The 18005-nt window shown below is 42.5% G+C and overlaps 2 protein-coding genes across 2 annotated transcripts; both read right to left on the bottom strand.

Annotated features, from left to right (window-relative positions):
• Positions 1 to 5316: 5316 nt before the first annotated feature.
• On the bottom strand, positions 5317 to 7185 carry LOC109745222 (uncharacterized). The gene is made up of 3 exons (XM_020304356.4): positions 7081 to 7185; positions 6858 to 7009; positions 5317 to 6068 (listed from the first exon to the last, which is right to left on the bottom strand). The coding sequence occupies exons 1-3, from the start codon at positions 7175 to 7177 to the stop codon at positions 5988 to 5990; spliced, it is 330 nt and encodes a 109-aa protein (XP_020159945.1). The 5' UTR covers positions 7178 to 7185; the 3' UTR covers positions 5317 to 5987.
• Positions 7186 to 16781: 9596 nt separating this feature from the next.
• LOC141025712 (uncharacterized) lies at positions 16782 to 17570 on the bottom strand. Its single transcript, XM_073501623.1, has one exon. It carries the CDS (start codon positions 17568 to 17570, stop codon positions 16782 to 16784), a length of 789 nt encoding a protein of 262 aa, XP_073357724.1.
• Positions 17571 to 18005: the final 435 nt, after the last annotated feature.

The following is an 18005-nucleotide window of genomic DNA, read 5'->3' as shown; positions in this document are numbered from 1 at the left end:
ATGAATAATAATAGCCAAAGGTCAATTCACCAAAATGATCGAAGGAAATCATATCAAGCCTTCTACGAAACTAAATCAAAGGAATGTCTGGAAACACCGAAACAGGGAGAAGACGCACAAACATGCAGGGCCCACCGAACTTCTTGCGTCGTAGCGTACGGGTCTCGAGCAGCCTCTGGGGTTTGCCGTCAACCGCCTCCTCCACCTTCGCCGCGTGCGTCTCCACCCCCTTGTCGACCCCGTTCAGGAACTCCACCACGCCTACCTTGGCTCCGCGTAGGAATTCAGTCCCATTCACCACAACGAATGCGGAGAAAGGAAATGGGAGTTTACGGATCTCGGGAGGAACATAAGCGTACCTTGGTGGGGGTGGGCACACAAGGATGTCACCGGAGCTCCGGCGCCGTAACCTCTTTCAAATTTCATGGGGGACAACTAACCAAGGAGCGCTCGTTCTCAAGAGTCACTTGGGGTGGGCTGAGAGCGTGCCACTTGACGCGCTCGCAGCCGCTGTCACGTGTCATGCCTCTCAAAAACGAAAAAAGAAACATATTTTTTTCTTTTTTACTTCCGTGAGAGGCACGGATTTGCTTCCGCGAGAGGCACGGCCGTGCCTCTCGAAAACGGAAAAAATGCATTTTTGTTACTTTCGCGAGAGGCACGAATTTGCTTCTCGAGAGGCATGGTCGTGACTCTCAGAAACAAAAAACACGCATTTTTTTTCCTTCTGCAAAAGGCACGGGTTTGCTTTCGTGAGCGGCATGGATATGCTTCCGCGAGAGGCACGGTCGTGCCTCTCGGCAACAAAAAAATTGTGTTTTCTTTTTCTTTTTCATCCGCGAGAAGCACGCCCGTGCCTCTCGGAAATGACTTTTTTTTCTTCCACGAGAGGCACGGGTTTACTTCTCGTGCAGGCACAAATTTGCTTCAGGCATAGTCGTGCCTCTCTCGGAAAGGAAACAAAAGGTGCTCCCGATCCGGGTTTTTTCATCCGGTTTTTCTCATGAAAAAAAGTTCGTCAAATCCTATTATAGTTTTAGAAATCTTGACGCGAGGAATCCAACGGTGAAAACGGTTCAAGATTTATATACACGGTTTAAGAGATAAAACATTTTGAATAAACGGATCTAGGAAAAGGGAAAACTCCCGCGTGTCACTTGTCGCAACCTAAGGAGGTGGGAGTGATCTTTGCAAAGAGTGCTCCTTAATTAGTGATTTTAAATTTCAGGAGGCTTCGGCACACGTGCCCCTATTTGGCGACATGGCCACTCCCAATCGCAAAAGCGCACACCCTCCAGCCAACCCGGGCGAACTGTTGGGCCGACCCATGCACGGGACGGGACGCTCCCTTTTACCTTTTTTACTTTTCACTTTTTATTTCCTGATTATTTTATTCTAAAATTTTCAAAAAAAATCTGAACTGTGAATTGTTAAAAAGAGGTTTTGAAGTCAAAATTGTTTCTGATTTCAAAAGAATGGACATTTTTATATTTTAATAAACATTTATTTATTTTGATAAAAAAAATATGAGAAATTTTTAATAATTATGAACATTTTTTTATTTGATGAACATATTTTGAATGCGGTGAAAAAATTTGAACTTGATGACCAAAATTTGTATTCAAGAGCATTTTCGTTTTGAAAAAAGGATGAACAAATTTTGAATTTGATTAACCTTTTTTGAAAATGACGAACCAAAAAAGAATATTATGAACATTTTTAAATCTGATAAGCAAACAATTGAATTGGATGGACGTTTTTTGAACTGTTGAAAAAAATTACATTGATGCACATTTTTTTGAATTTGATGAACAAAAAAATGTTTGCAGATTTGAAAAAAATCAAAAAAATGTGTAATATTAAAGATGAAAAAAAAAAGGAAAAGGAAAACAGTAAATAAAATCATGAAGAAAGGAAAAAGCACATTGGCGATCACGCCAAGCACCCTTTCATCATCAAAATCCTTTAGCAACATATCCCACATAAAGTGAGCCAGATGGCTGGCCGGCCGGGGACTACCAATCCAACATTTCATTCGACAGATTAGGGTCTGATCAACAAGGACATTTGGTGTACATTCAGGTTAAATCTGAACACCACATTGGATCTCCGAAGTATTTTACTGTCTATTCTAGACGATGTGAAGGAGGCAAATAGTCAATGACGGATTATGCCATTGCGGATGTGGGATGCGCTAATGAATCTAGTGGTTACAAAAGCAAAACCACTGTGGCTTGTTGTCATGCACTCTGTAAACAATTGTTCCGATCGACGCTCGAATGTAGCTCATTAATCAAAATGAAGAAGTAGGTCTAAATTTAGTGTGGACAGTACATGAGAATTTTATAGCTCTACAGTCTATACTGGCCTTGGTTAAGATTGGTCCCAATCATGTACATCTAGAGCAAAGGCGGGATCCATTGTCTATAAAATCACCTACGCATAGTTGTGATTACCTAGCTAGGAGCCAAATCAAATGCAAGGTGCTAAAAGGAGAAACCAATGTAACTTTCTTACAGTTTAGGAATGGCAGGTCTCAGGACGATGAACTTATAGGTCATTGTGCACAACCTTTCTTCAGCTCTCTAACATGCTTTCCAATCACCAATGGTGATGAAGGACCGTAGCCATGATGTAACATCTGCAGACTGATTGTCATTGTGTGACTAACGTATCAGCAATGGCAACGTGCAACCTGTATTTGAGATGGTGTTAGCTAGATTAGGTTAGAAGTGACAAGTGAGCCAGATGGTACAGTTAAGTGTTTCAGGGGCATTACAACGGCAGCCCATTGTTCAAAGATTGAAGCAAGGCAATACATGATTCCGCACCTGATCCTGGGGCTGGCAACTCATCTCATCTGTCCGGCCCATTGATATGCTTTTACTATACAATAGTTTTTTCGCTCACGCATTCTGGCACATGTTTGCATTGTTTCAAAAAAAAATAACCGACATTTTCGCTTTGCTTCTTCCATTCTTTTGGTTGTCGCCTTCGCAAAAGAAGAAGATTTAATTCTAACTTTGGTTACTTCTTTTGCTAAATGGATCTTCAGTATTCTGGAATGTTGCAAAATCTGTAGAGATTTTCCATTCAAGAAAATACTTCGGAGAATTTTCAGCAAGAAAACACATAGCAAATCAATCTGTTAAATTTTGGTACTTAACATTGTCTGGTTAACGAGGTGATTTTACCAGGAAGAAACGTCTTGAAATTTTGTTTTGCTGGTAGCCTTGTTGATACATACGTGAGTTACAAACTATTTGATGTTTCCTCAGACGCATTTAATTGTAGAAAAAGTCCATTTTACTCCCCTGAACAAAGTAGGTGGTTCGCTTTACCCCCTGATCTTTATTTTGACTCCTTCTACACCCCAAACAAAACCAAACAAGATCTTCACCTGAACTGTCTTCATCTTTAGGGCACCAATCAAGATCTTCACATTCATCACTTATTTCATCTGGTGCAACATCTACTGAAGGAACATTTCCAGTTTCAGGTTGCAATTCATCATGTAAAGCATACTCAGTCTTGTCAGGCTCATCCCCATCTTCCTCTGAACTGTGCTCCAGGTCATCCTCAGCAGAGCAATTGTCATGCTCATCTTCCCAATCACTGTCACTCTTCTCTTATGTCTTCTCTTCTTCAATTGCAGCATTAGTTTCCTCTTCCTCTTTCTCTCCAATATCAGACACACTGTTATGTCCATCTTCATCAACATCATCTTCATAATTCACATACACATCCACAACCCCACAATCTGTAATACACCTATCCATGAAGAACACATTTCTATCAGTGTCCAGTCGTCTCAGCCCATCTCTAACATTTTTTCCAGGAAACAACCAGTAAAGTCTGTGCTTTTCTGTTAGCTCTTCACCATGGTAGGCCATCTTTATATCTGCTAACTGCTCCCTGACAGTAGCTAAGGATATATTGTACCTCTCAACATATGTGAGCTCTATATTACCACCAACATATGACAATTGCTTGTTTGACTTCTCAAATTGGCCATTGTAAAAAAACGGATGCCTAACCAATCTAGATTATCCATTGCTTAGCCTACAGATTAAAACAACATCCAATCTTCAATTAGAACCTACATACAGCAGCTAACTAGAGCAGAGCAAGTACACCAAGGGAAGGGGATTGGAGGGATGGGACTCACCTCAGTTCGTCTGCGCCACCGTGAAATCAGACAGACCGCAGCAGCCGCCGCCGCATCGACAGAGCCGTCGACTTAGGGTTTGAGGACGGGGGAGGATAGCGGCCGTGGGAGAAGGAACAGGTCGGGGAAGATTCACGGGTTGCACCGCCGCCGCCGCCACCACCAACACTCCGACCACCGTTGCTGGTCGGAGTTTAGCGCCGCCCCGAGGGAGCCATCGACGGCGACATGGGGGAGAAGAAGAAAGGGATTTCTGATCCAGAACGCAACGGGGAACGGCAGGTCTATTACAGTCAACCTGACAAGTAGGCCCCACCGCGGTCAAAACCGCCCTTTGACTGTGCCACATCAGCATCGCATGGAGACAAACCAGTCGCGGGGGTTTTTATGCCCGGTTTGGTTTTGTTTGGGGTGTAGAAGGAGCCAAAATAAAGATCAGGGGGTAAAGCGAACCACCTACTTTGTTCAGGGAGTAAAATGGACTTTTTCTTTAATTGTACGATCAGCCATCCCATTTTTCAACTGCTCATTTTTTTCATAACTACTCCCTCTATCAAAATATAAGACGTTTTTTGATACAAAGGGAGTATTAAAATACGTCTTATATTTTGATATCGAGGGAGTATAATGTATTACTTCCACTGAGGATACAAATGAAAGAATAGTGCACTCTAGCTGATCGATGAATTTTCTCGATAGAAAGACTCAAATATAGTGTCAACTGTAATTTGGCACGTGGTTAATCAGCCTACGCACAAGTGGGGTGCATATCCGGTGATAAGGCCCAGCATATGCGCCCCTGCTCCAGAACAGTTTGGTGTGTTGGATCTGGACTCTATGGACAAGATGGAGCACGCTGACTTCCTTCTAACAAATATACAAAAAAGACCCTTGGTTATGCTGCAACTCAGGGACAGGTGCACGTCTTTTCGTTCTATACGTCTCCTTCAATTTACTGTAGCCACATCAACTTGTCTATTTCTGGGTAGTAGGAAATATAGGAATTTTTATATTTATGGGAATATAGTAGCTTGTATTTAGGGGAATATAGGAATATTTGTAGCGCCACAACATTTGCAGGCAGGCTTCTCAAGATCATTTGTAACCCAAGTTTTGACATGAGGAACAAGCATCTTACGAGGTGCGCTCACAAGCAAGAATGACAGTCTCACAGAAATTATAGGTCTAATTGTTGATTTCGTCATGTAGGTGTGCTTTTGTGCCCGGCAAGTTTGCTTAAAATGCCCCTTTTGATTTACACTGGATGTTGGCAGCGACCTAGCAAGATGTCCGGTTGAGCACATAATCTGCTGTCGAGGACAGAATATGGAGATCTATTGTGGGTTTGCAAGGCCTTTTGGGGGACAAAATGCGAATGTACCAAGGGGGTGTATGTAAAAAGATAAGTAAAAAGATCCGACTGCACCACGAGATCTTGTAGCAGCGTATCATTGAATGAACCGTAGCACTGGATATTTTCCCCGCACAAGAGTTAATCAGCATGCATCTCCTCTCTCTATAGGACCAAAAAGGGAGACAAATTAACACATGTGCTAGTTGGATTTTCTGTATAATCATTAAGCAAATTAACACAAGAGTTGGATTAGCAAAGTATGTGAGCCAAAATCACTTTAGAATAATAGTGTTGTGATGCTTTCTGTAACAGAGAAAAACTGCAGACAAATTTCGGAATCCCAAATCTAATAAGGATTAATACTGCGAGATCAAGAGCGCCACTTATTGGTTGGGTTATCAGATAACATTCTCAAAATTGCAGCACAACTATCAGACAACGGCTTTCAAAGTGGAGATGCCAACTTCATTGCTCTTTCCAGGCTTCTGCTGGGTGTTTCGAAAGACCAAGACGGTACTTGTGAGGAAAGCTCAAAATCAACTTTCTCTGCATCATAAATTAACCACATATGAAAAGAACAGAAATTAAACAGGAGGAAACATAGCTAGTTAGGATTCTACCAGTTGAACTCATAGTAAATGTTAACAACGGCAATTAGCGGTTAGCAAGCTGCAAAGCATCTTTACAAATATGTGTGGGTTAGTAACCTGGAATATCTGAAATGCCTTTAGTGCGTACATATGCCCGTCTAGCTGCTGTTATTTTACTAGCAATTGAGACATCCAACAAATGTTTGTGATATAAGAACTTGCTAAATTTTAACCACACATTTACAAACTACCTATTTCCTATTACTTCTTAAGCTTAGTTATTTCAAATGTATTTAAGCCAGTTCAGTGCATCAGAAATCACACAATGTGTAGCTTAATAGAATAACTAATAGCCAAAGGTCTGATCTATTTCATTTTCTTACAGAGTGCTACAATAAGAACATTTCTCCATGGGATTAAATAGGAACAGGGTCTAGACACTGGGCTATATTGTCGATCAGTCCACCGAAGTGTTTATAAATTTCTTACTAAGCATAACAAAAATTATGTGGTTCATGTGCAAAACTAACCGTATTAAGAACACGAAACCATCTAATACCAAACTAACCCAATTACCCTTATCCAAAGCATCACAGTGTTGGAAAACAAAACATAAACAAACTCTACAATTACACGACGAGATGCCCGAAGAAACACGATCATAGTCAGCAACCACATCAAGCCTTCTGCAAAACTAAATCAAAGGAATGTGTGGAGGAAACACCGAAACAGGGAGAACACGCACAAGCTTGCAGGGGCCACCGAACTTCTTGCGCCGTACCGGGCGGGTCTCGGGCACACTCTGGGGCTCGCCGTCGACTGCCTCCTCCAGCTTCTCCGCGTGCGTCTCCACCCCCTTGCCGACCCCGTTCAGGAACTCCACCACGCCTACCTTGGCTGCGCGCAGGAATTAAGCCCCGCTCATCACAACGAACAGGGAGAAAGGATCGAGAGGAACATGAGCGTACCTTGGTAGGGCTGGGCGCAGAAGGACCTCGCCGGAGCTCCGGCCCCGGGGTGGAGGAGGAGGCGGCGCACATGATGAGATGCACACGCGAGGGCCATGGGGGAGAATGAGGCTAGAAAGGAAAAATTGCAAGGGGTAGGTAGGTGGGCTTATGACTTGGATGCTCTATTTGGGCCGACAATAGAGGCTTATACAAAGGAGGCCTATGGTATAATCTCTGTGAAACAGTATGGACATTCCTTTTTCTTAAGGAATGACCATGATTTTTACATACGCATGTTACAACGTCAAGTTTACATGATTGACAAGTAAAACAATGGCATGCAAAGTGTGGAATCAAACATGAGCAAAGCCTACTTTATATGAACATGCAGAAATTTCTTGGCAAGCCGCTCCAATTTTGCTGCGCCAGCTTCTATCAGTTTCTTATCTAGTGATCATTGTCGTAAGCCTATGACTACTTCCCGCAAAAAAAAAAGTAAGCCTATGACCACACAACCAACTTGCACAAAGGAACAACATCTGCAACATACTATGACATTTTCTCTTGTAAATGGAAGTATCATTTCGACTAACCTAAATAAACCAAAAGACCGCAACAACTCCAAAATAAGTAAGAGTGTGTAAAGACTTAGGTATACTCAGTGTAGCCAAGACCCAAAATTACATGATATATTACTTAGATGAGTAATATTAAATCATAAATGCACTGCAGATCATACAACTCGTGCTTTTGAACATTCAAAAAAAGAGAAGTCGAGTTGGATGAGGATTTGTGGCTCCCGGGTGCCACACACCCCTATATGAATATAGCATTAGAAAAATATCACGGAATTTCGGGATATCAAACCTGGATGCCGATTGTACACCCGTGTTTAGTTTCGTGGGGAATGGGTGCCCATGGTAATCTCGGTAAAAAAGTCAAAAAAATCTATGTATAGAATAAACTATTTGGATGGACCATGTTTCCTTCGCCATGGATACCATGGGCACCCATTCTCTATGAAATTGAACACAAGTGTACAATGGGCACCCAGGTTTGTTATCCCAAAATTTCAGAATTTTTTGAAATTTCCTGGTATTTTCTAATGCTATATTCATATAGGAGTGTGTGGCACCTGGGAGCTCCAATGCATTTCCCAAGTCAAATTGCTCATGTTTGGAACAGAAGAAAGATTGTTGATTTTTTGTTGCCCACAAGGTCATACTACTCGCGGTGGCTACAACCAGTGCCTGCTAGACTGCTCTCCAACCAACGATAAGCCAGTTTTGAACTACTAATAGCGATAGACATCGGTACTGGAGGTTTGTCGGCACCAGAGACACAACCGACAGGCGAGGTAGCCTTTGACGCATGGTTGGCGGTGGGTGTCCGACGATGTGGTAAAGTATATTAGAATCTCGAACAACGAGGCTGCACCAACAAATGGATGCATTCTCCTTTTTCTAGCATGCCGAAACCACGCCGTGAGGGGCAACATTCACAAAATAGGTTTTCACATCGATTTATAGATAAAGTGCCAGCATTGCCGCCGGGAACGGAGCGCCTTTATAGAAACTGTCCCTTGGATAGTTGGGCCCAACAACAGAATGTAGGAGCACCAATATTGGCGCATTATTCCTATGGAGCCTAGAAATCGACGGATGCGCAAAGAAAGATCATGTAAAAGGTGTACGCGTTCATTATCCCGAAACCTTCCATTCCCAAAGACCAATAAACTATATTTGTGCTATGTCCTTTTGGCACCTTTGTATTTCCTTTGGCTCGCATGTAACCGCAACGATGCATAGACCATTTTATAGCTACCGGATGCAACATTTCCTTTCTATGGACATGATTGGGATCAATATTTACCATGGTCGTTTATAGAGCTATAAAGTTCGCATGTACGGCGTGACCTAAATTCTAGGCCTACCTCCTCATTTTCATTAATGGGCTACATGTTTTCCCGATGAAATTGCAAAGAGCTTTGTAGCATACCCATTTGGTTAACTTCTAGTTACCACTAAAGTTCCGGGAAAAATAGTTACCCATTAATGACTTGTTCTCTCTATTAAAATGAACCAAGAAGCACTTACATGTGGAAAGGGCTTAATCACGGTTACGTCAAGGTGAACGTGGATGCTTCCTTCCAATCGGAGACCCTTTTAGGCTCCAGGGAGCTCTTGCACACGATGACAAAGGGAATTTTATCGTAGCAGCTTTCGGGTTTATTACCCATATGAACAACGTTGATTCTGCAGAGATGACTGCCATAAGGAATGGAATGATTTTGGCGACAAACATCGGATGTAGCAAGGTAATCGTGGAATCTCATAGTTCATTGGCGGTGGAGATTGTGGACCAGCAGGATGCCTATCTTGGTGAGGAGGTGGTGAATTTTATGGAATGCAAAATGCTCAGCTCTGAATTTGCAAGTGCCCCTTTTGTTCACTCCTCCCGGGAGGCAATCAAGTTGCAGACTGCCTAGCTAGTAATTGTTTTAGTTCTAGATCTTCTTCTTTCTGGGAGAATTCGACCCCTGATTTTATTTCTCATCTTCTTGTAAACGGTATGACGATTATTTTATTTGTCATCTTCTTGTAAACGATATGACGATTATTTGAGGAATAATTGGTAATTTAAAGTCTTATCTTGTAAACAATATGACAATTATCGTTAAATTCATAAGGCAGCCCGTAGTGAGACATTACCACAAACACATCATGTGCATTAAAGAAAGTGTTCATTAGTACAGCTACTAAGCTCCCTAAAAAGGAGCATTGTGGTGCACTGGGGCAGGGGCGTCTGGCTGTAAGTGGGTGATCTAGTTGTGTAGGGATGCTAGGCCCATTTGCTTTTTTTACAAACTCTAGGCCCATTTGCTGGTATATGAGACGTGTGAGTGGATCTTTGCATCTTACATGTCAACGCTGGTACATCATGCGCTGCTGGGGGCTTACTGAGTTGCGTCTACGTGGTTGGGGTGTATGAAAGGGGTCGGCGCGTCCATGAAATTTTTTGCTGCCATTGTGGGTGTGAAGAAGGGTTGGTATGCTGCTTCCTCACCGAAGGGAGGGGTCCATAGCAGCCCCAACCAGCGGCTCTCCAAAATGATACTGCCAACGCCAATTAAATCTAGAAGAAGAAACCAGACACCAATATACCAACAGAAAATGGGCCGCATGAATAAAGAGTAGTGCGGCAAAGCACACGACAACTTGTAATTTTTATGGATATCAAAAGGCTTTAACTTATGCTCCCCCTCATAGAAAGTTCATGTTTTATGAGTACCAGTGCAAGACGGGGGGGAGATATATATGCGGCTACAAACCCTTGGGTTCTGCAGATTAGGTTGCACACGACCTAACCAGACGCGTGTATAACAACATGTGGATTTCCCACATTAGTCACATCTGCCACCATCTTTCCCTACTACGTCCATCCCATCTACCATTACTATCGCTAGCTCGAGCTCCTATGTCGTATGATTGAAAAATCCCGATTTTTTGTGGGGTTTTATTGTCTTTTTTTGCGTGAATTATTTTTCCATGTCAAAGGAAGGATATCTCAGTCTTAGAGAGTGATAATATATAATTGATAACATATTTTGTTTGTAGTATCCCAAATTAATCTCATTTTTTCTAAATTAAACTGGCATATAAGACATCTTAATTATTTTGCTTTGTGCTATCCTTGTTTATGTTCGGCCTTGAAAATGTTTAAATTGTTTCTCCTTGTCCAACATTTGGTTATATGGAGTTCTCCCAGATTTTTTAGGCCATTTGGATTTCCTTTTGATTTTATTCCTTTCTATAGTAATCTTATTCTTAAAACCAACTCTCTCTCTCTCTCTCTCTCTCTCCTGATTTTTAGAAAAATTCTTCTCTACATGCGATTGCTTGGATCTGTTATTCCTTGAATGACAAAGGCTGAAGAGCCCAAGTATTCTCCAAACTCGTTCATGCAAACTGCTGCCGCAACCCCTCTTTCATATCTTACGGTGGCATCCACATTTGTTTTGACTCTACCCACAGAGGGAGGGATCCATCTATGTGCTTGTTCATCCAGTGTTGTCGTCCTCACGTGGGCCAAAGTTGGAGTGTGGATCTCACCCAGCTTAGTTATAAATCGAGAAACTAATAAGTGGGTCGCTAGAGGACTCTGGTTGATTCCCTCATGAATGAGTTTCCTCCTTGCCATCCAAACAGCCGAGAGAGTGACCGTCGACCTGATGAACTTCCCATGTGGTAACAATTCTATCATTGTGAAAAGCCAGTTTTTACCTTCGTCTCTTTGTTCACAATCAACTGGTCAAGCAATTCCTGGTCCACAAGTGTCCACACACATCGTGCCATTGTCCAGCGCGTACCCCCCCCCCTCCTCCCCCGGCTCCCTTGTTGCGTACATGGGCTGACCCAACTAGCTCATTGTTTATCGAATTATGATGGCTGAGCCGACCCTGTTATAGTTGGTTAATAATGTTGTTCCGTGCAGAGTGGTGTTCAATACCAACTTCAAATATATACTATTTGCAAATGCAAAATATTTCACAACATATCATGTGTCATAATTATCACCAAGCCTCAAGGTCATGTGAAACAACATTGAGCTAGCATCGCTTCTAGGGGATGCTTGACTGAATCGAAGGGGCAAAGGAGACCACGAGCAGCGATTACGAATTCTAAAACAAACTGTGAACCTAACATACTTAGCTTAGTTTGGGCTCATATGGTCCAACTACCAAATATTTCATCAACCAGTGTAACGTAATCTTAAGGATTAGTTGTCATGGGAGAGGAGCTATGTTCTCGTGTCTGTGCCCACTGGTTTCCCTTGTCAGCGACAGCCTCTCAGGAACCGGGAGATGAGGGAAACCACAAGTTGACACATGAGAGCAATTTTAGTTCCTTTTATAGTGATCTCTCTCTCTCTCTCCATGTGTGTGTGTGTGTGGTTCTATCAACAACTCTTCGGCGTGAGGATGGGTGTCATATTGAATGCATATTTTTATTATAGTCATCATGGTCGTCATGTTTGTATTGGAGAGCATGACGTGTTTTTCTCTTGTGGATTGATGACCTTTGATCATGTAGATCATTGTCTCATGCTTCAAATGTACTGGCGGCAGTGGTGACGATGATAGTGATAGGTGTGTTTTGGTCAGGGGTCTTCCCATTCCAATATTGTGTGCTCCAAGCCTTCTTCATCGATAGTTCGATGATGGATCAATGCTTTGAGCTTTTGCCTTTTGAGGAGTGTGTCCTCGACCAGAAAACCATGGTGCACAACAACCTTAGATTCTCAGTTATTGGTGGTGGGTGATTCACGCGGTTCTTCAAACCTTCAAGATTCGTCAGCTTGTGCGGATTTGCTCTCATGCGGGTTTTTTTACGTGATACCTGATGGAAATTTGAAATGCAAAAGGTGAAGTTATGGATGACACCTTCGAAGAACCTTGATGTAACTTCATGTTATATGGGATATTTCTTGTCTGTTTTCATTTTAGTTTGTATAATCTAGTATACTTTTATTAATAAATTAATAAAATTTGATCATTTGCTAAAATGGTAAATTTTATGTCATCTCCAATTGTGTGCATTAGTTGATTCGAAATTGTGCCAATGCATAATAATTGTTGACGTGGAGGAGAGGGAAGTCATTTTTTTTATGTTTCACATTATTGCATCTAAGAATATGTTTTCATATAGGCTCTATTTATGACACAGCCTACTAATAAAGCTAATAGTATAATAATATTATTATTTTGCACGGTAAAGGAATAGCCGAATTAGTACAATAATATTGGCCCTATATGTAGACTTGTAGAGCGACTAGTTGTCAATGACCAACTCTGCCTTTGTGGATGCTCTACTAAATCTAGTCGTTACAACTATAGGATGGACGCAGTTTAATTAACATGCTACACTAGGAGTTAATTTTGCAATAAAGAAAGAGATATTGATTCATTTTAGTCATTAAACGAGCCACTAGTGTCAAAAAAATTGAAACTTTAGTGGCTAACAAAAATTTAGCGACATGGGGCTACTACCAAGCTATCTGCAAATAATTCCTTCATGGGTGAACATGCCCATTAATCAAATTGAAGTGGTAGGTCTAAAATTTATAGCAAATATCACATAGCAACTTTATAGCTCTGTACTTGGCTATGGTTAAGATCGCTCCTAACCATGTCCATATATAGGAAATATTGGATCCGGTGGGTATAAAATATCCTATGCATCGTTGCAATTACCTAGAGCCAAAGCAATTAAATGCATGTGCTAAGAAGAGAGGAGGTTGACGTTGAGTGCATATATAGCATATTAGTAGATCATCGAGGATCATATGAGAATGAGAATGGTAGGTCTCGGGGTACCAAATGCATACGCCTTGATACATGGTCTTTCTTCATTTCTCTATAATCCATTCCTCTAGTCACCAATGGTAATGTCAAAGAATGGGTATGTGCATCAATGTGTCAGCAACGAGAGCCCCCGTCTTGGAGTGTTGATGCCAAGCTTGACAAGGGGTGTGTAGCTTCATATACAAAAAATCTTGGGCCGGCATTAAATATTATCATACAAAGAAAATTTCAAACATACCACAATACAAACATGATTAATTTAATTATTAGATTGCACATGGGAGATTTGTAACAATCTCAAGTGCTTCTCATCGAATGTCTACTGTGACCTGACGCCGGGTGCATCGGTTGGGGATGCTTGAGCAGATCGACAAGTCAAAGGGAGGACAGAAGCAAGCAAGTAAGACCTTTAAAAAACATGTGCTTGACGAGTTGTGCTTTTGGGGGGTTCACATTGGCCAACATCAGATATTCCAACGACCAATGCTTAATGTACTCCTAATTTCTCTTATGGTTAAAAATATAAGAGTGATGCTACTTAACTAGCATATGTTGTATTAGGTGTCGGTTTTGAAATAAAGACAGACCGGCCCAACCTCGTCAAAACGTTCAGCGCTCCAACCACCATGCTGACGGGCATACTTCATATAACCCCATCTGTATTGATGATAGCAGACTTGGGTAGCATGACCATGACGTGTCTCTGCTGACGGGAAGCCACCAGTCAGAGGCGTCCACATAGTGATCATTGGCGGGTCCATCACTGGGGTGAGCAGGTCCGAACGCTCTGGGTCTCCGGTCGGGGAGAGATCCTTTCTCTGCCTAGTGACCAGCGGGCGCAGCACAATTGAGCTTCATCGTCGATCGTCGTCCCAGCAAACCTTTCTGATGGTCTTTTGTTATCTATCTTGTCAGTCGTGCCTAGTATAATGCTATTTGTAGATGGAGGCACATATCCAATAATAAAAGTGCCTAAGCTAGCAACAAAGTCGTGCATTTGAAGTACTTGGCTGAGCTCTCATGCATTATGGTTGACATGTTTTTGCATTTAACTTTTTCTAGTGTCCATTAGGATTTACAGCCTATTAAGGTCTAAAAGAAAACAATGTATTAAGGTCTAAAAGAAAACAATGTATGTATTAATTAATTGCATCTGTAGCGGCTGCTGCTGAGAAGTTTGCAGCTGTTGCAGCAACCGATTAAGAAAGCAGCGGCCGAAGCTACTGAAATAGCGTCAGGTGCTCAATGGCAGCCTAAAACAAACTCTGCTAAAGTGCATTATGATGCTAAAAACGTCCTCTCAAAGAAGAAGACAATGGCAATACACCAGTTTACGAGTCAAAAAAATATATCCCAGTTTACATACGGTGCTATCGACACACTGTCTATTTTAAGACATACTCTCTCCATCCCATAACATAAGACATTTTTGCAGTGACAGGCGTTTTTGCAACCTATGACAGAGAGGGTACTGCATAAACTCGGGGCATGGACAAAATGTAGTAAGTATAATATTTTAATTTCTACAAACTAACGAAATAAGGAGAGAATGGAAATAAAAGGAGCAGGGCAGTGTCTGAACCTTCAGGTGCCTTGGTTTCGAGCTTCGCTTTTATTAGGGTTGTTAGTTGTCTGAACCTTCAGCTGTTGTCTCCCGGGAATGATATTCAGTTAAGAGGGGAAATATGAATAGCCTGACAATGTCTTCGCTTGAGATCAACCTTGTCCTCAAGGGTGAAAAATCAAGAAAGTCTTGGCCATGAAAGTCTCGTCTTCTAAGGTTGCATCTTCCGGAACCAGGCTCATCCAACGAACAAGCCATTGCTGCACCGACTGACTTTTATGGTTGACAATGTGAGTGTCCAAGAATGCATACAGTGATGTTTTATGTTAATATACGGTCTAACCAACAAAACATGTGGAAGAGGTACAACATTTTTGCCCGCATGTTCCTTTAGCTGGCTGATATCAAACATTATGGATGACCGTCGTGTCCGGCAACTAGAGCTTGTAGGACACTTAACTGACACGTGGCAGCACCTTGTAGGGATCGTAGTATTTGGCCAAAGTTCCAAAGAGCCACGCAGCCCAAATGCATTCTGATGATACGACTGAACTCTATATGTGCACCATTGCTCCCACTTCGAAGGAATGCTCTGTCTGGTGTCTGACACCAATATTGCTTCAGACGATGTTTGGCAGAACGGAGATGTGCCCTGAGTTCTTGAAGCATATGATTTTTTTTAGAAAATGTCAAGTGAGTTGTCAGACATTCAGCTGAAGAAAGCCATTCAGTCCACTGTTTAGGTTCTCGGAAGACCAAATTGCGGAGGTATGCCTCAAGACAACGATTTACACTCTATAGGACCATTTGTCTGGAGATGATGGCTTGTACTATATTCAGCCCCGTCGATGGAGGGGGCCAAGATGGGCGACCGCACAGGGCCCCCCAAAATTTGGGGCCCCAAATTACTAGGTATTAGGCTTAGGTGATTTAATCCACAAGTGGCTAACCAAGCAAAGGCCTAGGAAAAACGTATAGAGAGCCCACTCAGCAGCAAAGCCAGCCCACGGGTCCTTGTACATCTATCGACCAGGCATGTTTCCGTCATCGATCGCTAACCCTAAACACAACACGCCGATCGGCTTGCTTCCGCCAATCGCCTAGGATGCCGTCGTCTGCTGACTGCCTTCCACCGATCGGCCAGGACGCCGTCGTCTGCTGCCTTCCCCCTCCATGGCTGCCCCGAGTCCTCCAGTACTAGTCTACTAGGTATAAATGTCTCATCTGCTTAAGCCCATCCCTCTCTTTGATTACTAATACTTGATCTCCTCGATGCTAAGTTAGGAGTAGATGAGTAGGTTAATATTATTTGTCCACGGCACTAGGTATTGGTACTCCATGCTGGCACTAAATTAGGTTGATAGAGACCGAATTAGGATGAAATTGAGATTGTCCATGGAATCTTTGTCATGAGTTTATTTGTCAACAAAGCCAAGTTAGGAGTAGTATGGAATTAAGTTTGTTCCTGATCAGTGGTAATAAAATGAGAATTTGTTTTAGTTATATTAGTTCTTCTATCGTGTGAAAAATTTGAAATGATTTTAGGCCCTATTTTGATTTTTGCCCCGGGGCCCCGAATTTCTGGAGACGGCCCTGACTATATTGTAGTTCTATTGGCTGGTGAAATTGTGATCCCTATTGGACACAATTTCCATTGGGAAAGCCATGGAGTTTAAACATATTGTCCATGAAGACCTGGACCACTCCTCCAATGTATACATGTTTTTTTAGGTAACTCCACTCTATACATGTGTGATAGTGTTATAATTTTTTTAGGGTAATAGCCAAGCTTTATTCATCGAAAACCACATGGAGTGGGATACAGTTCAGGTCATGGGGTTGGCCTAACCAAACGTGGCGCCCCAGACCCAAAGAAAGAGAATGCTTGGCTAATCTATGAGCTTCTAAATTGTTCAAACGACCTTCAAAACAAAAATTACAATGTAAAGATGATTGTTGGACCCTAATCTCCTTAATGATTGCTCCATAAGCACCCATGCTGTCGTTGTGGATAGCACTCACCACCTCCTTTGCGTCTGAAGCTATGACAAACTGATTTAAATGAAGATCAGCTGGGAGCGCCAGACCTTCCCGGCATGCAATTGTCTCTAGCATTGCCGGGTCATCCACTCCTCTGATAACTAGAGCCGAGCTTCCAAGGAACGTCCCTGTGTTATCTCTGCATACCGCTGCCGCTGTCCCCCAGCTTCCTTTTCTGCACCCTGCATCGACGTTGATTTTGGCATAGCCCATAGGAGGGGCTTTAGGTTTCCTGCCGCTGATATGTACCATCCTGGGTTCGATCCTTACCGACTCCTGTCTCCCATTGATTACCTCAAGTTCATCGATGTACCTATCAACAAAGGACATGATCGCATGCGGGCTCTGAAAAATGCCTTCATGTATAGCTTTCCGCCTTGCTGCCCAGATAGCCCAGAGAGTCACCGAGAGCTTCACAAATTCAGCATGTGATAACAGCTCCATTAGTGTAAAGAGCCACTTCTTAGCCTTTGGTTCGGTGGTTGACGCCAGTTTTTGCAAAAGTTCCCTGTCTACGAGCGCCCAGGTGCACCGTGACATCGTGCAATCTAGGAGTGAATGTCTCCATGAATCGGGTGCCCCGCATAGACCACATAAGTTCGAATGTGCCATATGTCTTCTAGCACGGACGTCGTTCGTTGGGATCGAGTGCTTTGAAAGTCTCCAAAGGAACATCCTCACCTTTCCAGGGACTCTAGTTTTCCATAAACTCTTCCAAGATCTCTCCTCCATCGTCGTGCTTGAATTACCCCAAGTATTCTCCAGCCACGCTTCTCTTCTTGATCTGGTAGCCACAAGCATGCGATATGCCGAACGGACCGAGAAGAGGCTATTCTTTTCATAGTCCCAACTCCAAAAATCTGGAATATTGCGGGTGCATAGGGGGATGCGTAGTATGACTTGAGTATCCATCGGCATGAACACGGACTCCACCTTTTCTCTGACCCAACTTGCTGATGTGCTATCTATGAGCTC

The sequence above is a fragment of the Aegilops tauschii genome, chromosome 6, assembly GCF_002575655.3.
Source record: "Aegilops tauschii subsp. strangulata cultivar AL8/78 chromosome 6, Aet v6.0, whole genome shotgun sequence".
Lineage (NCBI taxonomy): Eukaryota > Viridiplantae > Streptophyta > Magnoliopsida > Poales > Poaceae > Aegilops > Aegilops tauschii.
Note: the sequence above shows the minus strand (reverse complement) of the source record. Positions and strands in the feature narration are given on the sequence as shown.